This window comes from Caretta caretta, chromosome 3 (genome assembly GCF_965140235.1).
Source record: "Caretta caretta isolate rCarCar2 chromosome 3, rCarCar1.hap1, whole genome shotgun sequence".
Taxonomy (NCBI): Eukaryota; Metazoa; Chordata; order Testudines; family Cheloniidae; genus Caretta; species Caretta caretta.
Genome location: NC_134208.1, coordinates 84,747,604 through 84,774,508, shown reverse-complemented (window position 1 = coordinate 84,774,508; position 26,905 = coordinate 84,747,604). Strand labels below are relative to the sequence as shown.

Below are 26,905 nucleotides of genomic sequence, written 5' to 3'. Positions count from 1 at the left end.
ACCCCCTTTCAGGTAGTTGAAAGCAGCTATCAAATCCCCCCTCATTCTTCTCTTCTGCAGGCTAAACAATCCCAGCTCCCTCAGCCTCTCCTCATAACTCATGTGTTCCAGACCCCTAATCATTTTTGTTGCCCTTCGCTGGACTCTCTCCAATTTATCCACATCCTTCTTGAAGTGTGGGGCCCAAAACTGGACACAGTACTCCAGATGAGGCCTCACCAATGTCGAATAGAGGGGAACGATCACGTCCCTCGATCTGCTCGCTATGCCCCTACTTATACATCCCAAAATGCCATTGGCCTTCTTGGCAACAAGGGCACACTGCTGACTCATATCCAGCTTCTCGTCCACTGTCACCCCTAGGTCCTTTTCCGCAGAACTGCTGCCTAGCCATTCGGTCCCTAGTCTGTAGCTGTGCATTGGGTTCTTCCGTCCTAAGTGCAGGACCCTGCACTTATCCTTATTGAACCTCATCAGATTTCTTTTGGCCCAATCCTCCAATTTGTCTAGGTCCTTCTGTATCCTATCCCTCCCCTCCAGCGTATCTACCACTCCTCCCAGTTTAGTATCATTGATTGGGTGTTTTCTGTGTTGAGGACAGCAGAACTAACATGAGCTATTGGTTGCCTGCTTCCTCCTAGCACAGGGCATTTATTCCTCAGATCAGTGGAATTACACTGATAGCACCTTTTGGGCTCTTCTGCTTTTACAGGAGATTTGGGATGAGGGTTAGAGGAATGTTTTTGGGTAAGAGAATGTTTAGGCTCCCAGCCCCTTTCTCTCTTCCCAGGGGTAAAATGGGATCCTCCCTTTCCACCAGTTTTAAACCCCTCTTTCTGTGGCCTGCACTCAATAGACGCCTCATTCTGTTCGAAGGCATCAGCTAAAAAAGCCATCTCATCCACAGATTTTACATCTTTGTCCCACAGACACTGCTTTACATCAGCCTTACATATGCTTAGGAAATACTCTTGAGCAACAAGATCCAACATTCCCTCAAAACTCGCCACCTCTTTACCCCTCACCCATTTTCCCAACAAATCTTTCATTTTGTTTATATATTCCCCATTACTCATACCAATATCCCTCTTAAGATTCCTAAATTTAACTCTATATGTTCCAGGGGTAATCTTAAAACTTCACAAAACAGTATCTTTAAATTTACAATAGTCTAAAGCATCTTCAATAGACAGTTCATTGAATACATTTCGAGCTTTACCAGTGAATTTTGCAATCAGGGTAGGAACTCTTATCAGGGATTTCATGTATTACACACAGCCTTTTGAAGGTAGTCAGATATTCAGCAATATCATCCTCCTCACTGTATGCAGGACATAAGTGGTCCCACTTGTGGATTTTTGGGACTTGTTGGGGTCGGGGGCTTCTGGTTCTGCTTCTCTAGCAGGTCCAGCTGATGTTCTCTCTCTCTTTCTCCTCTCTATCTTTCTTTTATTTCCAGTTCTTTCAGTTGCAATCATCTCTGGTGCTCCCTCTCCTTTTCTGCAGCTTCCAGTTTGGCCAGCTCTAGTTTTGAAGCTGCCTCAATTGTAGTCATTTTTCTGCTTTCTTGTGCTTATTTCCCTCACCCGAAATAAACAGAAAATAACAAAACGGTGACCTCCTCCTGACTGTTCTTAGCCACTGCACTTAAGACTCACTTAAAATTACAAATATCAGTGCTTAAAGCGTGAACTTCACTTGGAGTAACAAGCCATACATACACCCTGCTTGTTGTGCCACTCTGATGTTTCCCTCTGGTGTTATCCGGACTGGTGATATGCTAGGTCACTCCAGTCTTTTACTCTGGGAGCCAGCCTTACCCTGTTCTACTTTGAGAACCCCCACTCCTGGGCTGTTCATGCACAGCCTCTGGCATGTAAGCTGCTCCTTGGATTTTGCAACCGAATGACACTAGCCAATATCTCCGGTCCCAGACACAACCGTAGGAACCTCCATCTTGCTGGACACTGCAAGCTTATATGAGTTTGTCAGTTTAACAAAGAAATTGGTATGTACCAGGCTTGTTATCCCCAGGGAAGTCTCTGAGATGCTTCAAACCAAACGCACTGCTTCAGGTAGATTAAACAAATAAATGTATTAACTATAAAGATAGATTTTCAGTGATTATAAGTCAAAGCACAACAAGTCGGATTTGGTCAAATGAAATAAAAGCAAAAGGCATTCTAAGCTGATCTTAACACTTTCAATGCCCTTACAAACTTAGAAGCTTCTCACCACAGGCTAGCTTGTTGCTCTTCAGCCAGGCTCTCCCCTTTGATCAGCGCTTCAGTCACTTGGTGGTGATGTCTGTAGATGGAGGTGGAAGAGAGAGGAAGAGCATGAAAAAGTCTCTTCCTTTTATCATGTTCTTTCTTCCCTCTTGACTTTGCCCCCTGCTGCCCCCTTTAGGGTCAGGTGAGCATTACCTCATTGTAGTCCCTAACTGACCAAGGGAAGGGGAGTGACTCATTCGAGGGTCCAACAGATCCTTTTGTTGCTGCGTAGGCCAGTGTCCTTTGTTCCTGTGAGGCTGAGCTAAGTTTGTCCCATATATGCCCTGATAAGGTGTGAACTGCCTCTCTGCTCTTGGGGAATTTTTACCTGGTTTTGTTTCAAGCCATGAGGACACATTTTCAGCCTCGTAACTATATACATGAAATTACAACCTATAAAATTACTATAACAACAATGCTCAGTGCATCATGAGCCTTCCGAAGACACCCGACATGACAAACTTTGCATTGGATACCACACAATCATTTTATAAGGATGAACACGGGGATGCAGGGTGTTCCCATGAGGTACAGAACATCACAATGCCTAAGGTGATTTTCATCTTGATCAGTCTATAAATTTACCAGTGTTTTACCTTAAATCTCACCGCCAGGATGGTGAGGCTAAATTACATACATTGGATGCTAAAAGGGCCGTAGCTTACTACTTATGAAGCATTTCAGACAATCACCCAATCTCTTGTAAGGAGAAAAACAAAAGCAAAATGCAAATATTTTGTCAGTGTGTAAACACTTTCCAAATGGGGACCATGTATTAAAGAAGCATACAAGATAGGGTATCCCTGTTCCTGAATAGGTTAGGCCACATCCTTCCAGAGTACAGGTAGCCTCTGTGGGGTTTACAAGATACAGTTCTCTAATAGAGCAACTTACAATTCATACACAGAGTTCAATTAATACTTTCACTATACACCACTCATTAGACTTAGGGCTCAAAAATTTCTATAACACCCTAATGTGTTGTGCATTAATTGGCCTGTGTAAACATTGCTGGTGCACTTTAACTTAGTGCTTCTTAAAACAGTATTATGTTAAAGCACACTAAGGCAACCTTTAGTGCATACCAGCAGAGCCTATACTGACCATTTAACATGCAACACATTAGTGTGCTTTAGAAATCACACCCACGTAGAACACATTCCCCCACCGTGTATACAAGCCTTTAGAGTCTAGATCAGATGCAAAGTTTGGGAAAGCAGTACTTCAATCCTTGTTCAGTTAGGATTCTGTATCCCACCATCCTGGATGAGAGGTACCGCTTCTTAATCTATCCCACAAATGGAATATGTAGAGTCCATCTTGAAGAACTCCAGTTACAGGTAAGTAACCTTCATTTTTGTATGGACTGTAGACAGAACATGCAAAGTTAATCAAATTAATGTTGCTGTGGAGGTCTAACTGTTTGACTGACTTTTTGCATTTAAATTCTCAGCTGCAAATTTACACTAAATTAGGTTCTTACTTTTTATTTCCTTTGTGGTTCTTTTTCCTCTAAAAAAATAAACAGGGGACATACTTAAAGGAATTTAGGAAACAAATGCTTACAAATTTAACAGCACTGCTCCAAATCTGTGCCAAGATAAAGACTGATGCAAATTATTTTAACATAGAAACATAAGAAAATGTACATATTGCATGTGTTCATGATGCAAGTTTCAGTCACTTATAATGTTCTGAATTATTTTTTCAAATTTATCAGGATTATGAATCTTCATTGAGGACTAACTACTTGTCATGTTTGATACTTTAACATTCAGACATTTTTGGGTTAGTGTAATTTTACTCTGAAAAGTGACCATAAATGGCATTATAGGACTTCCTGTTTATTTCTTGGATCCTTCCTTCTTTTGCATAACCATCAATAATAAAGGTTCAGAAGGCCAAATTATGCCTTTAGGTACATCTGTGTGATATGGAACTTAGTAAACAATTTTGTTGATGATGCACAAGACCTAGTAGAATCAGTTCACTCTTAGCTATGTTGGCTCTTCAGAGCTAACATAAGTGAAAACACCGCAAAAATGATTTTTCACTGAAGTTATCAGATAAGACTGAATATGTACAGGCACCAGATCTGTGGAGTAAGAAAGTATAAGTTGTACATAGCCATTCTTCAGAGTAGGGGCACATTTTAAGTGCAAAAAAAGTTGCAGAAATATTATCCCCCACCTTCTTTTTACCCTTCTTGCCTTACTCAGAAATAGAAGAAAGGTTTTGCTCAAACTTGCTGTCAAGGTTCCTTCCCCACTCTGAACTCCAGGGTACAGATGTGGGGACCTGCATGAAAACCTCCTAAGCTTACTTTTACCAGCTTAGGTTAAAACTTCCCTAAGGTACAAACTATTTTACCCTTGGACTTCCACTGACACCACCAAACTTTATCTGGGTTCCTGAGAAAACGTAGTTTGGAAACGTCTTTCCCCCCAAAATCCTCCCAACCCTTGCACTTTTAATAGAAGTAAAAAAGAATCACCTCTGTAAAATCAGGATGGTAAATACCTTACAGGGTAATTAGATTCAAAACAGAGAGAATCCCTCTAGGCAAAACCTTAAGTTGCAAAAAAGACACACAGACAGGAATATTCATTCTATTAAGCACAGCTATTTTCTCAGCCATTTAAAGAAATCATAATCTAACACATACCTAGCTAGAATACTTACTAAATTCTAAGACTCCACTCCTGTTCTATCCCCGGCAAAAGCATCACATAGACAGACACAGACCCTTTGCTTTTTTCCCTCCTCCCAGCTTTTGAAAGTATCTTGTCTCCTCATTGGTCATTTTGGTCAGGTGCCTGCGAGGTTACCTTTAGCTTCTTAACCCTTTACAGGTGAGAGGATTTTTCCTCTTGCCAGGAGGGATTTTAAAGGGGTTTACCCTTCCCTTTATATTTATGACACTTGCTTCAAAAAATTAACTGTAACCTGAAATGAAGGATGTGAAGTTTTAGTCCCACAAAAACTTTATAGAAACTCATGAGCAACTCATATAAAAGGTTTAAAATAGCCTTACTCATAAATACAAATATATTTAATATGAAGGAAATCAGTTAAAGGGAACAATTATAATATATCAATAATAGTGGGAAATACATTACATGCTGCCCAGTGACTTTAAGCAGGTTTGTGTTATAGCACATAGCACAGAGGCCCTGATCCTGACTTATTACAAAGAAATAATAACAGGACATGTATTTCATTGCATTTTGTTATGTGAGTAATGGCAAAGTCATTCTAATTTTAATAAAATATGTCTTTTTTTCATTTTAAGGGTACTGGGAAGAAAACATTAGCTAAAAAAATAGCTCAGTTATGGAAATGCACACTGATCGAAGGTAAATATCAACTGTAATCACAACACTATAATACTTCTTATTTTAGCTTTCTTTATGTTCCCTGAAATTTTAAATAGTACATTAATGACCACAGTGAAGATCATTGGTATGGGCAAGCTGTGATAATTTTTCAGGAAACATATCATTGCTGAACGTGGCAGATGCATCTGCCTTTTAGCTACATGGGTGCTAAACAAGTCAGTTTTCTCCTCTTTTTCAGGAGGGAATATAACACCTAATGACCAAAGTAGGGCCCAGTCCTGTAAGATGATCTACAAGAGCAGATCCATATGTTTATGTGGAACCTGGTTGAAGTCTGTGGTGGGTCCACATAGGCACAAGGGTCCAACTGCATGGCTCAGCTTACAGGATCAGGTAGTGTCTTTCTTTGTTCTGTGTTTGTACAGTACCTAGCACAATGGGTTGCTAGTCTGTGAGTTGGGCTCCTCAGCACTTCTGCATTATAAATAATAATAAAAGCAAATTTGTGCTATTATCCTGACAGTACCAAGCCCCCACCAAAAAACATCCTAAGGGTCACTTGAGGCAGTGGGGTTCTCCAATCTTGCACCCTTCAGCAGGTCCACAGGAATAGGAAATACCCCTTTGATCTCCTGCTCTCTCCAGCTCTACCTTCCTCACTTCCTCTCCCTGAAGATCTCTAAAGGTTTGCAGGCGCAGAGCCTATCATTGGAAATATTCTCTTTTGTTCCACTCTCAACTGATTGCTGAGGAGGCATGTCATTTTGAGACATCTCAGCAAGAAAAAGGGCTAGAGACTCATATACAAAAAGAATAAGCTTAGGTCTCCAGCAGCTTTTTGTTGTTTTATACTAAGTTTGCTGGAGGAGATATTCTGTAGCAAAGGAAGGAGGTTTATGATTGGTTTTGCTATAAAGTGGCCAAAAAAGATAGAATAGTTTTTAAACTCTGGTGAACACTTGTACTTTAGGATGTAATTCAAGAATCCTTTGTTCAATTCACTTAAATTTTGCAGAAAAAATGTTGCCTCTGCCCCATATATATCCTACAAATTGAGAGACTGATGTAACTCTTTAAATTAAATTAAAAATGGGGGAAGGCTAAATCGGCTTATAACAATCTTAACTGTAGAAAAGTTATTTTAAACAACTCTTTCATAGAATATCAGGATTGGAAGGGACCTCAGGAGATAATCTCGTCCAACCCCCTGCTCAAAGCGGGACCAATCCCCAATTTGCCCCAGATCGCTGAATGGCCCCCTCAAGGATTGAGCTCACAACCCTGGGTTTAGGAGGCCAATGCTCAAACCACTGAGCTATCGATTCCCCTTCTTTGTTTATGTTAATAATAATATCCATGATTAGGCGGATTTTTTTTCATGGACTATGCATGTTCAGTAAATCTTCTTTTTGAATAAACAGATTTCAATTTTTGTGTTAGCTATTTCCCTTGTAAATCTCAATTTGTTTCTAGTGCATTAATTAGAATATATGGAAGCCCTCTGGTGGCCAAAAAAACCTTGAGATTTTGTGGCGACTAGAGGCTTTATAACATATCAAATAAAATGTCTTTGTCACATTTTGAAGGCTTTAAGTTCAAATCATGCTAAAATTTCTGTTTTAATAAAATCTCTTAACTTTATTTCCTTCAATGCAAATATAGATTAAGTCATCCCACTTTTTTTAATACAAAGACATCTGATCTAAATTATTTCACATGTGAGGGGGAAAAAACAGAATAAGAATTTTTTCAGCTACAGAAGGATGAGCCCTCTTCTCTGCATGTGGAACTCCCCTTGACTTCAGCAGGTCTTGTATATGTGGAGGGTTTGCAGGATTATCCCCTGAGGCTCCACCCCATCACTGCAGTTCATAAAGCCATATGTAGGAGCTTTGAGGGGGTATCAAACTAGCACTGTCTTGTTTAATTTGACCATTTAAAAGGTAACCTTTTTCTCAGCTGCCTACTTTAAAATTGACATCTTTGTGTGGTTGAACTGTTTTCTTTTTGGAACTTGACTTCTTAATATGTGAAATGTTTTTGGGCTCAAAGATTCAATGCCAGATTTCACAGTATTGTGACAAAGTTCCTGCTCTACCTTGGTGGGTCTTGCGCTTATTGGCGGATTTGCTCGCCTTGGAGCTTCACAGCAGCCCTTAGCTTGGCCATTTTTCTGAATTCACAGTCCAGGTCGACTCCTGTGTCTGACCAGGAGTTGGGAGGATTTGGGGGGACCCCGAGCCCGCCCTCTACTCCGGGTTCCAGCCCAGGGCCCTGTGGAATGCAGCTGTCTAGAGTGCCTCCTGGAACAGCTGTGTGACAGCTACAACTCCCTGGGCTACTTCCCCATGGCCTCCTCCCAACACCTTCTGTCTCCTCATCATAGGACCTTCCACCTGGTGTCTGATAATGCTTCTACCCCTCAATCCTCCAACAGTCCATGTTCTCACTCTCAGCTCCCAGCACCTCTTGCTCCTCACATGCACACCACAAACTGAAGTGAGCTCCTTTTTAAAACCCAGATGCCCTGATTAGCCTGCCTTAATTGATTCTAGCAGCTTCCTGATTGGCTGCAGGTGTTCTAATCAGCCTGTCTTAATTGTCTCCAGAAGGTTCCAGAACAATCTGGAACCTTCCCTATTACCTTTCCCAGGGAAAAGGGACCTACTTAGCCTGCTCTCCTGCTGCTGCCCTCTGGCCTGGGCTTTTCTTGCTTTTTGCCCCTGCTATTGGCTCCCCCCCGAGCCCCCGACCAGGCCAGATGCTCTCCCCCCTTTCTTCTTCTTGTTTTTTTTTTCTTTCTCTGCTGTTGCTAGAGTGCTGACCGGCTGCCGGCCGGCCGGCTGTTAGTCCCCCCCCACCCCGCTTGCCCTTGGATGCTGCTGCTGCTCCAGCTGAACCACCCTCTGAGAGAGGGGGGGGCCTTCTGACCTGCTCCCCAGAAGGGGGGAGTGGAAGCCCCAGCCCCCAGACTCAGACACTTGCTCTTTGTCTGCGGACCCATCTCTGGCTGAGAGAATTTCTTATCATTCGCTATGGCATCCCTGGAATGTTTGCAGCTGCGACCCGGAACAAGCAGAGAAAAAACTGTCTACCAGAAGAACGCCGCCCAGGGAACAAAGCTGTCTACCAGAGGAAAAAATCGCCATGGAGAGGGCCTAAGACTGAGTAACATTCGAACTGTGCTCTCGTGTGGGGGGAGGCCTTGACTGTGTCTCAACTGTGTTTGTAGGGACACAGGGGGTGTGGCACGGAGCTGCCCCCCATCCATCTGTGTCCTCCCAACCCCCACGCTACCATCTTCACAACTGCCTCCTCCACCATCTTTGCTGGCTGTCTAACATCTGCCTCTGGACTTAGCTGCTCGCCCTGATTCCACCACGTGGGCCAGAAGCACCAGCCAACCAAACAGGACTCTCTGGACAAGCGTACGGTGGTTCATGTGCCCCTCCCCCCCCCCCCGAATTGTCCACCCCACAGCTTGTCCCTTTCTACCTGACCCCAACTCCTGTCAATCACCTGCCACCGCCCCCACTGGGGCATCGGCAATGGATGCACCGGGGTGACCTCCACCGCTGCCATGCCCATCGCCTCCCCAGACTCCAGAGAAGCCCCCCCAGCCGGCGGGAAAGGCCAGGGCAAGAAGAAGGGGAAGGGCCCCGCTAAAACCACCAGGCCCTCCGTGGCAGGGGCCACCCCCACTGCTGCAGCCCCGCCACCAACCATGGCTTCCTCCCCTGCTACCCCCTCCACCAGCTCTGCGGATGTCCCTCCCTCAGCCCCCAGGATGTATGCCCGGGTGGTGGCAACCCCCCTGCCTGCCGCCTCGTCATCTCTCCCGCCCACCACCTCCGCCACCATCAATAGCGGCCGGGGCCCCTTTCCCACCATGACAAGGAAGCATGGAGTCCGATGCCTCCTGGTGCCCGCCTCGCCCCACGTGGAGACCTACATGTTGGCGAGGGTGGTGGGGCCCTTGGCCATTGTGGCGGCCTCCAAAATGTATGGGAAGGTTGTCTTCTTCTTAGCATTGGAGGCTGCCGCCCAGGAAGCGGTGGAGAGGGGCCTGGCGGTGGGAGGGGTGTTTGTCCCCCTAGAGCTGCTAGAGGACCTGGGCGTCCGCCTGGTCCTGACCTCTGTCCCTCCTTTTCTCCCCAATGCTGCCCTGTTACCCGCCCTTTCCACCCTGGGGAAACCTATTTCTGTCATCAGCCCTCTCCTGTTGGGCTGCAAGGACCCCACCCTCCGTCGCATCTTTTCCTTCCACTGGCAAGTGCAGCTTCTACTGCCGTCGGCGGCGCGTGACAGAGAGGCGCTCGAGGGGTCCTTCCTAGTCCCCCACCAGGGGGCCCGTTACCGGGTGTATTTCTCCATGGGGGAAGCCCGGTGCTACCTCTGCTGGGTGTCAGGGCATGTCCGGAGGGACTGCCCCTTAGCCCGGCAAGGAGGGGCATCTGGGATCTCCGAGACCCGGCAGGACATCGGCCCCATCATTGCCGACGCCCCTGGCCGCTCGATACCCGAACTTGCCCCCCGTCCTCTTCGGACCACCACTTCTCCCGCTCAGGCCCAAGGGGCACCTCTCCTACAACACCCAGATGAGCGGGAGAGCCCCGCCCCCGCTGCTGATAATCTGGCAGGGCCTATGGAGGAGGGTGTGGCAGAGATACCACCAGGCATGGGAGAGAGCCTGCCCCAGGGAGAATCCTCCCTCCCTTATGCCACCTTACTGCCCCCCCCAAACCCTTGAGCCATTGCCTTTACCCCCTGATACGAACCCTGCTAACCAGCCCCCAGATGATGCCATGGAGGGCTGGGCCCTAGTCCAGGGGAAGTGAGGCAAGCAGAAGGCTGGAGCGCCGCCTCATCTACCCGAGGCAGAGGCCCCCCCGGAAGACCAGGAAGGGGGGCACCGATGCCGAACCTTCCGCTTTGCCCACGAGTGCGTCCCATCCACCGGTGTCAGCCGGGAAAGACGTGGTAGCACCGGAAGGTAGTGTCTCCCCTCCACGGGAGACCCTCCCCTCCAAGACCCTCAAGGAAGCCCTTTCTGTCCTGACACTGCCCGAAGTCCCCGTGAGCCCTGAGGCAACTGCCATGGCGGGTGCCAGCGGGGAGAACCCTGGGGCGACGGAAAGTGTCCTCTCCTCCACGTTCGAGGAGATCGAGGCCCTAGATCTGACCCCGGTCGTCCAGGGGGAGAACGACCTTTTGCCAGCAAACCTTGATGTGGATGACCTCACTCCACTCCTCTTTTCCCCATGCTCTCTCCCCCTAACTGCTGCTTCTACTCCCACTTCCGAGGATCCCCTGGACTCCTCCATCGATCCGGCCGCTGATGGCACCCCGCTGATGACCACCGAGCCTGCTCAGGTGACAGCCGGCGCGACGCGACTGGGACACGAGCCGCCAGGGGCACCCCCCGTTGGTGCGGAGCAATTGATTTCCTTCCCGGGCAGGGGCGCAACAGAAGATAATCCACCTCCTGGTGCTGTAGCCGCTAAATTCACCATGGAGCCCGCACCCGGTATCACTGAGAGCTCCCTCCCCACCCCCTTAACCCTCGAGCCTGATCGGGAGGCGCCACCATCCAGCTGCTCACCTCCCGAAACCCAGAATCTTGCCTCTGCCCCTGCCCCTATCCCTATCCAGTCTACCTCCTGCGATGTTATCGCCGCCCCCGGGGCTGTCTCCTTCCCTTTTCCAATCGATGACCCCCAGGGAGCGGCCTTTGCGTTCTCCTGCCCCGACCCATTAGGGGCTGTTACTTTCCCTCCATCGCCCCCTATTGCCCCAGGGCTTGAGGGGGCCTAGAAGCTCCATCTCATCAGGCACCCTGTTGGGGGTCCGCACCCTGCTTGCCCGTTTTAGTGGGCCACAGGACTGCACCAAGGGCCCCACCGGGGAACGACCGGGAAACCGTAACCCCACCCCCACATGATCTGCAAGGAGAGCTGTGGAAGTTTTTAAGAGGATGTCCGTGGCTCCCGCAACAAGGTACAGCTTGCTCTCCAGCAATGGGGGGATTTTTTTCAAAGCCTCCGGGCCACAAGGGCCCTTATGGGGGAAGATAAAGGGACGGGGAAGCAGGATGCTGCGGCCTACTGGCGGGTCCGCATCTTCCGTGACCAATTACTCACCTACGGGATGGGTCAAGGACTGTTGCGCGGCCCACTGGGGGATGCGAGCGTCCCTGCCAGTGAGGATCCCCCCTGGCCCTCCCCATGACACCTCTCACCCTCGCAACATTGAACACCTGGGGTTGTAGGATGGGTCTCCGCAGGTCCCAGGTGCTCTCCTTCCTTCGGGAGGGAGGATACTCTGTGATTTTCCTGCAGGAGACCCATACGGATCCAACCGCTGAAGATAGTGGGCAGCTGGAGTCGGGGGACAGGGTCTACTTTAGCCATTCCATGATTCGGCAGGCTGGAGTGGCGACCCTGTTCTCCCCCGACCTAGGCCCAAGGTGCTAGGGGTCGCCGAGGCCATGCAGGGTCGCCTGCTGCAACTCCAGGTCCGTATAGAGGGGCTCATCGTTAACCTCATTAATGTCTATGCCCCGACATCAGGCCCGGAGCGGCTGCAATTCTATCAGCAGGCGTCCGCCTTCCTCGGCACCTTAGATTCTCACGAGTGCCTGGTCCTGGGAGGGGATTTTAATACCACCCTCAAGGAGCAAGACCGCTTGGGGACCGAGCAGTGCCCGGCCGCCGCGGACACCCCCCGGGAGATAGTTGAACATCACTCCCTAGTGGACATCTGGCATGACCACCACCTGGATGACACTTCCACGTTCACCTTTGTCCAGGTGGAAGCCCATCGGTCGAGCCACTCCCGGTTGGACCACATTTGTTTATCACCCTTCCATCTCTCACGAGCCCACTCCTCCAGCATTCGGTTGGCCCCATTTTCTGACCATCATCTAGCCACCGTGACAGCCTCCCTCTGTGCAGAGAGGCCGGGGCCGGCCTATTGGCATTTTAACAACAACCTGTTGGAGGATGAGGGCTTCGTGACGTCCTTCCGGGAATTCTGGCTGGCCTGGCGAGGGCAGCGGCATGTCTTTCCCTTGGTGCGGCGATGGTGGGACCTGGGGAAGGTGCGCGCCAGGCTTTTCTGCCACAACTACACTCGGGGCACCAGCCGACGGAGAAATGAGGCGATAGAGCAATTGGAATGGGGGGTCTTAGAGCTGGAGAGGCATCTGGCCACCAGCCCCGAAGACCCACTCCTCTGCGGAGCGTGCCGGGAGAAGTGGGAGGAGCTCCAGGCCCTCGAGGACCATCAGGCCCGGGGCGCCTTTGTTCGATCCCGCATCCGCCTCCTTCGGGAGATGGATCGCGGCTCCCGCTTCTTCTATGCCCTGGAGAAAACAAGAGGGGCCAAGAAACACGTCACCTGCCTCCTGGCAGAAGACGGCACCCCCCTCACGGAAGTGGCGGAGATGTGCGGGAGGGCCTGAGCCTTCTACACAAGTCTTTTCTCCCCGGATCCAACCGACCCTGGCGCTTGCAGAGTGCTTTGGGAGGAGCTCCCCACGGTCAGCGTTAGCGACCGAGACCGGCTAGAGTTACCGCTCACTCTGGCCAAGTTCTCGGAAGCCCTCCGTTGTATGCCGACCAATAAGTCTCCAGGCATGGACAGGCTGACTGTGGAGTTCTACCGCGTGTTTTGGGACGTCCTCTGCCCAGACCTAGTCACCGTCTGGGCCAAGTCTCTGCAGAGCGGGATCCTCCCTCTCTCGTGCAGGCGAGCTGTGCTCGCCTTATTGCCGAAGAAGGGGGACCTCCGCGATTTACGAAATTGGCGTCCCGTCTCGCTCCTCAGCACAGACTACAAAATCGTAGCGAAAGCAATCTCAATGCGGCTAGGGTCTGTGCTGGCGGACGTGATGCACCCAGACCAGACCTACACCGTCCCAGACCGCAGTATCTTTGATAACCTATTTCTGGTTCGGGACCTTCTAGAACTCGGGCGTAGAGACAGTCTGTCATTCGCCCTCCTGTCCCTAGATCAGGAGAAGGCGTTTGATAAGGTGGACCACGGGTACCTGCTGAGCACTCTGCAGGCGTTTGGCTTTGGACCCCAGTTTGTGGGTTTTCTCTGTATGCTTCCGCAGAGTGTCTGGTTAAGCGTAACTGGACCCTGACCGAATCAGTCAGCTTCAGGCGAGGAGTATAGCGGGGTGCCCCCTCTCGGGCCAGCTGTACACCCTGGCGATTGAGCCCTTCCTCTGTCTCCTCCGCAGGAGGTTGACAAGGTTGGTGCTGCAGGAGCTGGAGCTGCGGCTGGTCCTGTTGGCGTACGCTGATGATGTGCTCTTCGTGATCTAGGACCCTGGTGACTTGGCGCGGGTGGAGGCTTGCCAGGCCATCTATTCGGCAGCCTCCTCTGCCCGGGTCAACTGGGTCAAGAGCTCTGGCTTGGTGGTAGGAGACTGGCGGCAGGCGAGTTCCCTCCCACCCGCGCTTCAGACCATTCGGCGGAGTGCGGGTCCGCTGCTCTATCTCAGCGTTTGCCTTTCTGCCACCCATCCCTCTCTGCCGGAGAACTGGGAAAACTTAGAGGGCGGGGTGATAGAGCGGCTCCGGAAATGGACGAGACTACTCCGATGTCTCTCCCTCCGAGGGAGAACTCTGGTGCTTAATCAACTAGTCCTGTCCATGCTTTGGTACCGGTTCAACACCCTGGTCCCGGCCCCAGGTTTCCTGACCAACCTCCGGACATCGGTTCTGGGGTTCTTTTGGTCAGGAACGCACTGGGCCCCTGTAGGGGTTCTTCACCTACCCCTGAAGGAAGGAGGACAGGACCTGAAGTGTCTACACACTCAGGTCCATGTCTTCCGCCTCCAGGCCCTACAGAGGCTCCTCTATGGTGCGGGCAGTTCGGCATGGAGCACACTGGCGCACGCCATCCTGCGCCGCATCCGAGGGCTCCGATATCACCAGCAGCTCTTTTATCTCCATCCAGGAGGTTTTCTGCAAGACCTCTCCGGGCTGCCGGTCTTCTACCAGGACCTCCTCCGGACTTGGAAACTGTTTTTAACAACCAGGTCTGTGGCGGCCACCGAGGGAGTAGATCTCCTCGCTGAGCCCCTGCTACACAACCCCCAGCTCCGTGTGCAGGTGGCGGAGTCCCGCTCGGTGCGCCAGAGCTTGATCCTGGCAAAAGTCACAAGAGTCGGAGACCTCCTGGACTACGACCGGGGAGACTGGCTGGATCCCCTGATGCTCGCCCGGCGCATGGGGCTCTCCAGACCTCGTACCCCCCCAGCGTGAACTTCCGGAGGTGAAGGCCGCTTTGCTGCCCGCTGCTCGAGCTTACCTTGACCGGGTCCTGCTCGTGGGCACGCCCCGCCCACCCTCTACCCCAGGCCCACCGGACCTTTTAATTGGACCCCTGTCCCGCAGATCCAATCGACCCCCACTACCCCTTCACTGCAAGCTGGCTGCATGAACTGCAGCCGGTACGCTTCCAAACCGCGCCAAGGAAACATCTATACATGCTCGCGCTTCACGCCCTCACCCTAGTGTCCCGCCCCGATACAAAGTGGCGAGACCTTCTGCCACCTTTGGAGGGTGAGCAGCCCCGGTGGGCCAGCCTATATTCCATCTTGGTTCCGAGGCCCGTCGGGGACATCAGTTGGCGGCTCCTTCACGGAGCTGTGAGCACGGGCACGTACTTGGCGTGGTTCACCCCCATCCCAGATACTTGTTCCTTTTGTGGTGTGAGGGGAAACCCTGGCGCACGTATATTTAGAGTGTGCCAGGCTGCAGCCCCTGTTCCAGCTCCTCACAAATCTTTTATTACGTTTTTGGTTGCATTTTTCCCCTCACCTTTTTATTTATGCACTCCCCATCCGTGGCCTCACAAAGTCGCAGGATCTCCTAGTTAACCTTCTCCTGGCCCTGGCTAAAACGGTCATCTATAAAACCAGAAAGAGGAAGTTGGCCAATGGAGTTTCCTGTGACTGTGGGGCCGTTTTCCGATCCTCGGTCCGTTCACGTATCCGGGTGGAGTTCCTCTGGGCGGCGTCCACCGACTCCCTTGATGCTTTTGAGGAGCGGCGGGCGCTGTCTGAGGTTCTCTGCTCGGTGTCCCCATCCGGGTCCCTTTGTCTGACCCTTTGATTGGGGGAGAGAGTAAGGGGCCCCAGCCCCAGCCCCAGCCATTGCTGCTGCGGACACACCACCCTAGAGGGGTCTTTTCACACGTGGGTGCACGTGCCCCCCCGCCGGATTGTCCACCCCACAGCCTGCCCTTCTTGTTTGGTGCTTTCAGAGGAGGGAATTGTTGGTGACACTCACGTGTGGCACCAGGTAACTTGGAAGGGTGGAAGACCACGAGAGTCGAGGAAGCCCCCTGCTCTGCGCCCAGGCAAGCTTGAACACTTCCCTTCACTGAAGCTAATGAGAAAACAATTGTGATTGGTTGCTGTGTTACACATTGCATATGCTGCTGTTTTTACTTTGTAAGTGTGTTTATGCAAATAAAAACATCTTTTGCTTCAAAAAAAAAAAAATCACTCTCCGGTAGCCATCTGGCCCGACCCTGTCACAGTAGCTACATTATGATAATATGAAATCACTAATGAAGACAGCCATGCTAGGCTAACAATGTACATGAAAACATACTAATTCACACATGGGATGTTTTATTAATTGCTTTAATTTTGTTCTATATCTTGTACATTTTTTAGCTTTGGAAGTAATAGAAGAAAATATTACTGCAGGAACAGAATATGGACTTAAGGTAAAATCTACTGTTTTATTACATTTCATGACATTCATAAGGCCCAATCTTGTTCCCCTTGAAGTCAGTGGCAGCTGAATGGGGCCACCATGCAAATATTATAAGACGTTATGCTTTGCATTTTCCTTTAGATGCAGGAATTGCTTTTTGGAGGTCAAAGTATTCCTGAAGAACTGATTACAAAGATGATTCTGAAAAAGATTGAGTCACCAGAAGTTGTTCACTTTGGTACGTGTTGTCATTTTTCAGAACTCTTAAAGTATGCCCCACCCTAGCTCTCTAAAACTTAGTTTTGTCTTCTTGTATATCCATAGCATATGATTTTTTAAAATTCTGCTATATTGCAATCTGTCGGATTCAGTCAGACATTTTTGCCACCAGCACTGTAGAATCTTTTCATTGCTTCATGCAGAACATGGATATCTGTAAATTATGGTGACCTGAGATGGCATTTAGGGAACACTGTATTGATAGTAGAGGACAAAAGACTGCTATGTACTCATACACACACCAACAGAGTGATATTTTTCAGCCAAATTATATCCTTCTGATTTTCTGTAATAAAAATGAGATACTATCAGAGACTAAGGTGTCAAAACAAATAGTTCTGGAACAAAATAATTTTAAAAAGGAATGAGTCCCAAGACCCAGATAGTATATATCAAAGTTCTGAAGGAACATAAGTATGAAGTTGCTGAGCTGCTAGCAAAAATATACAATCTCTCATTTTTAAACAGCTGCAACACTGGAGAATTGGAGGGTAGGAAATGTATCTATTTTTTTTAAAGGCCGTATGGATGTTCTAAGGAATTATAGACTAGTAAACCTTATATATGTAGCTAGTAAACTGGTAGACACTATAATTGAAAACAGAATAATAAAACACCTGGAAGCTCATGACACAAGAGTCTAATCAGAGCACGGTTTCTTTAAAGGAAAATCATATCTCACTAATGTTAGAATTCTTTGAACATGTCAATAAAGTAGTGGATAAAGAACCAGTTGTCATAATTTTGACTTTCAAAAGGTCTTTAACAAGGTCAAAAGAGGATACTAAAGAAACTAAATACTCATGGGGTGGGACACAACGTACTGTCATCGATCAAAAACTGGGTAAAACATAGGAAACTGTAGGAATAAACAGTCAATTTTGTCATGGCAAAAGGTTAACAGGAAGATGTCTTAAGGATCTGTGTTAAGATTGGTATTGTCTAATATACTGATGATCAATGAGAATTTTATCTACACATTTTGCTATTTAAAGTAGTCAAGTCCAGAGAAGTTTCAGAGGAACAGCCGTGTTAGTCTGTATTCGCAAAAAGAAAAGGAGTACTTGTGGCACCTTAGAGACTAACCAATTTATTTGAGCATGAGCTTTCGTGAGCTACAGCTCACTTCATCAGATGCATACCGTGGAAACTGCAGCAGACTTTATATACACACAGAGAATATGAAACAATACCTCCTCCCACCCCACTGTCCTGCTGGTAATAGCTTATCTAAAGTGATCAACAGGTGGGCCATTTCCAGCACAAATCCAGGTTTTCTCACCCTCCACCCCCACACACAAATTCACTCTCCTGCTGGTGCTAGCCCTTCCAAAGTGACAACTCTTTACATAATCAAGTCGGGCTATTTCCTGCATAGATCCAGGTTTTCTCACATCCCCCCCACCCCCATACACACACAAACTCACTCTCCTGCTGGTAATAGCTCATCTAAACTGACCACTCTCCAAGTTTAAATCCAAGTTAAACCAGAACATCTGGGGGGGGGGGGGTAGGAAAAAACAAGAGGAAACAGGCTACCTGGCATAATGACTTAGCCACTCCCAGTCTCTATTTAAGCCTAAATTAATAGTATCCAATTTGCAAATGAATTCCAATTCAGCAGTTTCTCGCTGGAGTCTGGATTTGAAGTTTTTTTGTTTTAAGATAGCGACCTTCATGTCTGTGATTGCGTGACCAGAGAGATTGAAGTGTTCTCCGACTGGTTTATGAATGTTATAATTCTTGACATCTGATTTGTGTCCATTTATTCTTTTACGTAGAGACTGTCCAGTTTGACCAATGTACATGGCAGAGGGGCATTGCTGGCACATGATGGCATATATCACATTGGTGGATGTGCAGGTGAACGAGCCTCTGATAGTGTGGCTGATGTTATTAGGCCCTGTGATGGTGTCCCCTGAATAGATATGTGGGCACAATTGGCAACGGGCTTTGTTGCAAGGATAAGTTCCTGGGTTAGTGGTTCTGTTGTGTGGTATGTGGTTGTTGGTGAGTATTTGCTTCAGGTTGCGGGGCTATGGGGCCATGCGGGTACCCATAGCAGTGCCGCAGATACCTTCAGATCAGCGGCATTGCTATGGGTACCCGCATGGCCCCACAGTATGCCAACATTTTTATGGCTGATTTAGAACAACGCTTCCTCAGCTCTCGTCCCCTAAAGCCCCTACTCTACTTGCGCTATATTGATGACATCTTCATCATCTGGACCCATGGAAAAGAAGCCCTTGAGGAATTCCACCATGATTTCAACAATTTCCATCCCACCACCAACCTCAGCCTGGTCCAGTCCACACAAGAGATCCACTTCCTGGACACTACAGTGCTAATAAACAATGGCCACATAAACACCACCCTATACCGGAAACCTACTGACCGCTATTCCTACCTGCATGCCTCCAGCTTTCACCCTGACCACACCGCACGATCCATCGTCTACAGCCAAGCTCTGCGATACAACCGCATTTGCTCCAACCCCTCAGACAGAGACAAACACCTACAAGATCTTTGTCAAGCTTTCTTACAACTACAATACCCACCTGCAGAAGTAAAGAAACAGATTGATAGAGCCAGAAGAGTTCCCAGAAGTTACCTACTACAGGACAGGCCTAACAAAGAAAATAACAGAACGCCACTAGCGGTCACCTTCAGCCCCCAACTAAAACCCCTCCAACGCATTATTAAGGATCTACAACCTATCCTAAAGGATGACCCAACACTCTCACAAGTCTTGGGAGACAGGCCAGTCCTTGCCTACAGACAGCCCCGCAACCTGAAGCAAATACTCACCAACAACCACATACCACACAACAGAACCACTAACCCAGGAACTTATCCTTGCAACAACGCCCGTTGCCAATTGTGCCCACATATCTATTCAGGGGACACCATCACAGGGCCTAATAACATCAGCCACACTATCAGAGGCTCGTTCACCTGCACATCCACCAATGTGATATATGCCATCATGTGCCAGCAATGCCCCTCTGCCATGTACATTGGTCAAACTGGACAGTCTCTACGTAAAAGAATAAATGGACACAAATCAGATGTCAAGAATTATAACATTCATAAACCAGTCGGAGAACACTTCAATCTCTCTGGTCACGCAATCACAGACATGAAGGTCGCTATCTTAAAACAAAAAAACTTCAAATCCAGACTCCAGCGAGAAACTGCTGAATTGGAATTCATTTGCAAATTGGATACTATTAATTTAGGCTTAAATAGAGACTGGGAGTGGCTAAGTCATTATGCCAGGTAGCCTGTTTCCTCTTGTTTTTTCCTACCCCCCCCCCCCCAGATGTTCTGGTTTAACTTGGATTTAAACTTAGAGTGGTCAGTTTAGATGAGCTATTACCAGCAGGAGAGTGAGTTTGTGTGTGTATGGGGGTGGGGGGGGATGTGAGAACCTGGATCTATGCAGGAAATAGCCCGACTTGATTATGTAAAGAGTTGTCACTTTGGAAGGGCTAGCACCAGCAGGAGAGTGAATTTGTGTGTGGGGGTGGAGGGTGAGAAAACCTGGATTTGTGCTGGAAATGGCCCACCTGTTGATCACTTTAGATAAGCTATTACCAGCAGGACAGTGGGGTGGGAGGAGGTATTGTTTCATATTCTCTGTGTGTATATAAAGTCTGCTGCAGTTTCCACGGTATGCATCTGATGAAGTGAGCTGTAGCTCACGAAAGCTCATGCTCAAATAAATTGGTTAGTCTCTAAGGTGCCACAAGTACTCCTTTTCTTTTTGCGAAGTCCAGAGAAGTCTGTGAAGAACTTCATAGGGATTTAACTAAGCAAGGTGAATGGACAACACAGTGGCAGATGAAGTTAAATATTAATAAATGCAAAATAATCCACATTAGAACTATTAGAATTAGAACATTTTGAACTCATTGTACGGTTTATTAGGGTTCTGAATTAACTATACCAAGTCAGGAAAGGGACCTGGGGATCATTGTGGACATCTCAGTAAAACCTCTGCTTAATATGCAGCAGTGGTCAAAAAGCAAACACGATGTTAGGATGCATCAGTAGTAGGATGGAGAATAATGTGTAAAAAGTTATAGTGCCATTATCTAAATGGGTGATATGCCCTTATCTGGAATACTGTGTGCAGTACTGGGCTCCCCTTCTCTAAAATGATAATGCAGAATTAGAGTAGGGAGTCATTCAGAGAATGGTGACAAGAATTATTAGGAATATGAAAAAACTCATACAGAGAGATGTTGAAGAGATTGGGGTTCTTTACCTTAGAAAAGAATGAGTAAGAGTGGACATGATAAAATAATTAATGGCACAGAGAAGGTAGATAGAAATTTCTGTTCTCATAACACAACAAGGGGACATTTAATGAAAGTAAAAGGTTGCAGATTCATAACTGGTAGCTAATAGGAAATAGTTTTCCACTCAACCCCTAATTAGACTCTGGAACTCATTGTCACAAGATGTTGTTAAAGACAAAAATTTGGCAAAATCCAAAAAAGAACTGGACATTCTTATATGGGGTAGAAAAATATTTAGAGTTATAATCGTTAATTATTTTTTTAAAAGAGTATTGGAAGGGATATAAAAGCTGATGCTTCAGGATTTAAGACAATTTCTAACTACTGGGAATTAGGATTAGACTTCCATGGGGACGAGATTATCCTACATCTGCCTACTGAGAGTTTTCTTGCACTTTGAAGCATCTGGTGCTGCCTGCTGTTGCACACAGGATACTGGTCTAGATGGATCAGAAGTCGGATCCAGTATAGCTGTTCCTTTGTTCATTCTGGTCATCTGGAAGCCCTCAGCCATCAGCCTTCAAGGACAGAGTACCAAAACTGGTCCTTTACCACAGCAGGCAGAGTCTCTTTACAGAAGGAAATGTCAGGGTAACTTTAACTTCCCCCATCTCCATTCCAACCCAAATACTAGATCCGTAGTGCAACAGACAAGCTATGTGAGCTGAGTCAGAAACCACTTAGGATGGTCATTGTGACAAGCATGAAATCCTGAGATACTCTAGAGAAGTAATCATCTGCATGGACATTGAAGTCACAAACATTGTCAAGCATGGTGCCTCCAGTGCTACCACAACATAAAATATGATCAGTTTAGCAAAGGTTTCTGGTGTTTTGAATGATCAGTACAAAAACTAGCCCATCCCAGCCCAGGATTCAGACACCAGATGGGCACACTCAGATCTGTCACCAGGATGGTAGACTTTCTGCACTTGAAACTGGATGCAAAGAGCACAGATATGAATCTCACTTCTCCCCCTGTTGCCTTATGTTGCTCCTTATACATGGCTGGAGTCCATGGCTGTAGAAAGATCTAGGTTATGCAAAGGTGTGTATATATACTGTTGTAATTCTGACCACTGACCTTACATTGAAAAACAGAGTCTAGTTCCTACTCATTGTAAAGGAATTTGTTCTGCATCCCATGGATCTCCCACTTCCCTTATACAAGGGAATGTCTATGTCCCAAGAAACAGTGATCCAATTTCTCTCAGAAAGCTCTCACCTCCAGAGCATGAGAGGTGATTCCTTCCCAAAATACAGTTACGGAATTCCTACTCCATATTGAACTCACCTCCATAGATCAGTGTGACTCAAGTCTATTTCCAAACCAAACATTTTCTATTCGAGCCCTCTTATTCCATCATTCTCAATCACCGTAATATTCCACCTGCCACTCAGCAAAGAACAGAATGACATTAGATGCTACTGAGCATGCATTATAAATTAGCCTATATAACTTCATGCCCTACTAGTAATTGCTACATGATTCAGACTTTTCAGACTGGATTTCAAAGTAATATTTAGCACATATAAAATTGTTAGTGTCTATTTTGGGCTATTTTTCTCTATATTCATTAACTGAATTAACAGTCTTTGAGAAGTATATAGTAATCTTGAAAGTATTGCAGCTTTGTTATGTCACTTTGGGTAATCACAGGTAAACCTTAGCTAGCAATGTGTGTGGCCATGACAAATGGATTCTAGTTATACTTCTATCTAGACGTAATGTTTAAAACAGATAACTATAAATATTTAGTGTATTGAAATAACTTTCCAAAAGATGTATTTAACACATTTTATTTGGCAGGTTATGTTCTCAGTGGATTTCCTTCTCTCTCAGAGGAATACATGACTATTTCGGAGCAAATAGAGAAAATTAGAAATCTAAAATTAAAACCAAATTTCCTGATTAACATTAAGGTAATGACAGCTTTGATAACTTGCTAATCACTTTCATACTTATTCTTAAAATAAGATTAATATTCTATAGGAGTCAGAGTAATTTTTTTCATATATTGAAGTATAATAGCTGTTGCTAAGGGCCAAATTCTTCTTTTAGAATGGAGTTGTCAAAGAAGTTACGCTGGGTTTACACTGCTGTAATAGACAGCAGAATTTGGCCCTAAGGACCGATCCTACAAGGTATTGAGCATCTCCTATAACTTCATGAGGTGCTCAATGACTATAAATCCCACTGATCAGTTTCTAAGACTGGAACAAAAAGTACATGTTCCGTGAAAATAAAGCCTAGGGGTAACAACAGGGTATGAATATTCTAAGTCAAAGCCAGTAGAAGTGCTATTTGAGACTATCTACAAATATTCTTGAGAAAAATTAGTTACATATTTGAGTGAAAAAACAAGTTACTTTGTAGTCCAGCCTTCCTTGTCTAATTGTCAGCAATGGTGAAAATACTACTTACAGATCAGTTATTTACAAATCAGATTTGAACTGAATCTGCAAACTCCTCTATGCTCTCTTGCAAAATTTACTGAAATTCCCCAAATAGACGTATAGTGAAGTACCAGCCAGACACTTTCCAAAAATTACTGTAATATACATTTAGAAATACACATTATTGTAAGTACAGTAGTCAGAGGACTTCTTACTCCATAGTTCTTAAAAGAAGAAAATATACTGGATCTATTAGGTTTTTTCCCACTCTAACTTCTAAAATAATGAATGGGCTGCTGAAACAGCAGTGTTTGTTACATTGTCCATGTATTCTCAATAAGATTTTGCTTGTGGTTCCTCAGACAGTGCAGTAAGTACCTAGATATGTAGCATGTATATGAGACAGAGATGGTAGTTGGTTGGCTTAAGTGGAGTAGTGGGAGTGCTGGCACTTCGCTAGATGTCATTAAATTTTTTCCACACACAGCCCAAAATTCTACATATTTCAAAATTTAAAGACTTACATTTGAACATGTCCAGCGAGCGTTTTAACTGCTAATTTGAAATGATTTGGTTTCTGAGAGCACAAAAATAACTTGAAACCCCAAAATAAAATACCTTCTTGTCACATTTTAGGGGAAGGAGCTATTATTTTTAATTATAGGAAGTTGGACCTTGTTTTAATAACAGACAGTGCAAAGGACTTATTCCAGGCAGTTCATTCTGTATGGTTTCACACACAAAATTCCGTATGAATGGGTGATACAGTTTACACCAGCAGAAAGGCAATTCTTGACTTCATGTACATACCTCATCTCCCCCTTCTGACTTCAGCTGAAGGAAGGTTGAGACCTTAAACTCCAAGGAAGTAATCTTGGCTCCAGTGCAGTCAAATGAGAGTTTTGCCATTGACTTCAGTGGTTCCAGGATTTCAACTAGATGTGATAGAATTGTGGCTATTTTCACTGTCAAAAAAAAAAAAAAAAAAAGGAAGCGGAATCTCTTTAGAAATGCATGATCTGTGAATAGCTTTTCATTATTCACTGTGGAAAAATCTTGTTCTATTTGTATATCAAAAAAATGGCAAAGAGGAGGCTCCTTTGGGGGGAGAAAAGCAAATCTCAGCAAACGCCTCTTCTTGCTTGCTTCTGAAAGTTGTGTGTCATATGGCAATCACATGAGATTCCCTAGTTCTTGCAAGGGAAGCAAGGCAATCTCCAGAACTCTGGTAACACTTCAAGGGGTTGCTCATGTAGTGAACTTATCATGCCCAGTACTTGGCAACATGGTCCAGTTAAACAATACTTTGTTCTGTACAGTACCGGATTGACCACGGCGCCGGGCCCACAGTCCAAAGGGGCCCAGGCCCAGCCCGCTCTTCTCTGCTCCCCACCCACCACTCTCTCCTACAGGAGCAGCAGGTAGAAGCTTGGTCTTAAAAAAAAAAAAAAAAAAATAGAGAGTACTTGTGGCACCTTAGGGAGTAACAAATTTATTTGAGCATAAGCTTTTGTGAGCTACAGCTCACTTCATCGGATGCATCCGATGAATTGAGCTGTAGCTCACGAAAGCTTATGCTCAAATAAATTTGTTAGTCTCCAAGGTGCCACAAGTACTCCTTTTCTTTTTGCAGATACAGACTCACACGGCTGCTACTCTGAATCCTCCCTCTCTCTCCCTGCTGCTGAACAGCTGATCACGCATGCAAGGAAGGGGAGGAGCAGAGCTGTAGCTCGCTCGCTGCTTGGGGAAGGAGGCAGAGAAGGGGTGGGTCCTTGGGGAAGAGGGTGGAATCAGGGCATACCGCCCCCAGCCCGCTGCTGTGAGCTGCTCAGGGATGGGAGCACCCCCAGCCCACACCCCCAGCCCTCTGCCCTGATTCCTGCACCCCCCACACATACCCAGCCCCCCCCCATGCCCTGACTCCTGCACCCCCCCCCCCCCCACATCCCTACCCTGAGCACCAAACAGGAGGTCCTGCACGCTACCCCACATTCCCACTTGCACCAAATGGGAGCTGTCCCAGGTAAGCGCTCCACACCCCAAACTCCTGTCCCAACCCTGAGCCCCCTCCCTCACCCTAGCTCCTGGCCAGACCCTGCACCCCAACCCCCACCCTGCTGCTGCACCATAACTCCCTCCCAGACCCTGCATCCCCAGCCCTGTGCTCAGTGCACCCCCACCCTCAGTTCAGTGCAGAGAGAGATGAAGAGAATGGGCTGGAACCAGAGAGAAGGTAGGTACACACTATGTGGGCAGGGGCGGGGGGGAAGCCTGTTTACCCCCTCCCCAGCCCTGCTGCGCTTGCAGTTTACCCCTGGCCCCTCCCTTGCTCTAGGTACCAATCCGAGCTCCCGCCCTACTGTGCTTTTGCCCCCAGCCCCTGCCTTGCTCCCTTCAATGCCCCACAGTGCTCATCTTGCCCCGGCCCCTGCCTCGCTCCAGCTGGGGACCAATCCTTCCCCCAACCCATGCCCCGCTATGCTCTTGCCCCTGGCCCCTGCCTCGCTCCAGCTGGGGACCAATCCTTCCCCCCGCCATACCCCACTGTCAGGGTGGATAAAAATAAATGACTTTTTTAAAAAAAAAATTAAAAATCAGATTTTTTTTTAATTTAAATCGGATTTTTGAGGGAAAAAACTATTGTATCTCATCATGGAATAGGGATTATAAATTCTAATTCGATAGTACGAGACAATATATTCATGTAATGTTTAAGAAAAGTTTGTAAATGAGTTCTAATAGTTCATGGATTAGGGACCCAATCTTATGGGGTTCCACAGGATTATTTAGGTTAATCTTTCTGTCTACCCACTGGGACGCAGTGCTCAGTCTAGAAGGTACCATCAGAGATGCTTCATTTTGCAGTTCTCAAACTGTGGATTTGTCTCCCCAGAGGTAACATGCTTGTTAACAGCAAAAAGGTTTTTAAATAAATAAATAAATAAATAATATACAGAGGTGAGAAATAACAGATCTCAACTCTATTGTCCCTCTGCAAATTTGTGTACAGAGTTAATCCCTTGCCTCTCTTTAAAAGTGAAAAGTTTCAAAAAGTTCAATGAATAGAAGATTGTTGGGGGCGGAATAGATCTGGACAAGGAGAAGAAGTCTGGAGATAAATGTGAGAAGTGAAAGACATATGCTTTTTTGTTAAAATGTTATGATTGCTGTTGAAGAAAAAAAATCCAGAATACTTCATGTTGTTGTTTTAGTTAAATAAAACAATTTAAATGCCTGTCTGACGATGTTCTCCTCCTAATACAGCCTGGCAAGAAAATCCTCCAAATATAATTGATTAACCTGTTGAACTGGAGATAGTTCACCTCCCAATGACTTCATAAATATCTGTTTCAATTATCTTTGGTAAATGAAATAACCAAACAATCATTCATTTTCTGATATAGCTTTAAAACTCCTCTGAAATTTTTCAAAATAAATTACTGTTTAAAAATGTATAGTGTGTACCTTCTAAAAATGAAACCCACATCTATCTCTGAGTTGTGAAGACTATGTATTAAGGTTATAACAACCAACAAGAATGCACCTTTATGTAGAAAACCATGATTAAA

The 26,905-nt window shown here is 46.7% G+C and overlaps 1 protein-coding gene across 6 annotated transcripts in view; it reads left to right on the top strand.

The window, feature by feature from the left end:
- The window catches only part of AK9 (adenylate kinase 9), a 241,372-nt gene that overhangs the window by 11,592 nt on the left and 202,875 nt on the right, over nt 1-26,905 (top strand). For 5 of the 6 annotated variants that reach the window (XR_012667633.1, XM_048844821.2, XM_075126637.1 and 2 more), the window contains 4 exons: nt 5,566-5,629; nt 16,311-16,363; nt 16,495-16,591; nt 22,747-22,859. Coding sequence is in view for 5 of the 6 variants with exons in the window: in XM_048844821.2 (XP_048700778.2) it covers nt 5,566-5,629; nt 16,311-16,363; nt 16,495-16,591; nt 22,747-22,859 (327 nt within the window). In the remaining variant the exon portion in view is untranslated. Of the gene's footprint in view, nt 1-5,565; nt 5,630-5,855; nt 6,005-16,310; nt 16,364-16,494; nt 16,592-22,746; nt 22,860-26,905 lie in introns of those variants that run through there. The other variant, XM_048844822.2, reaches the window with a different exon arrangement.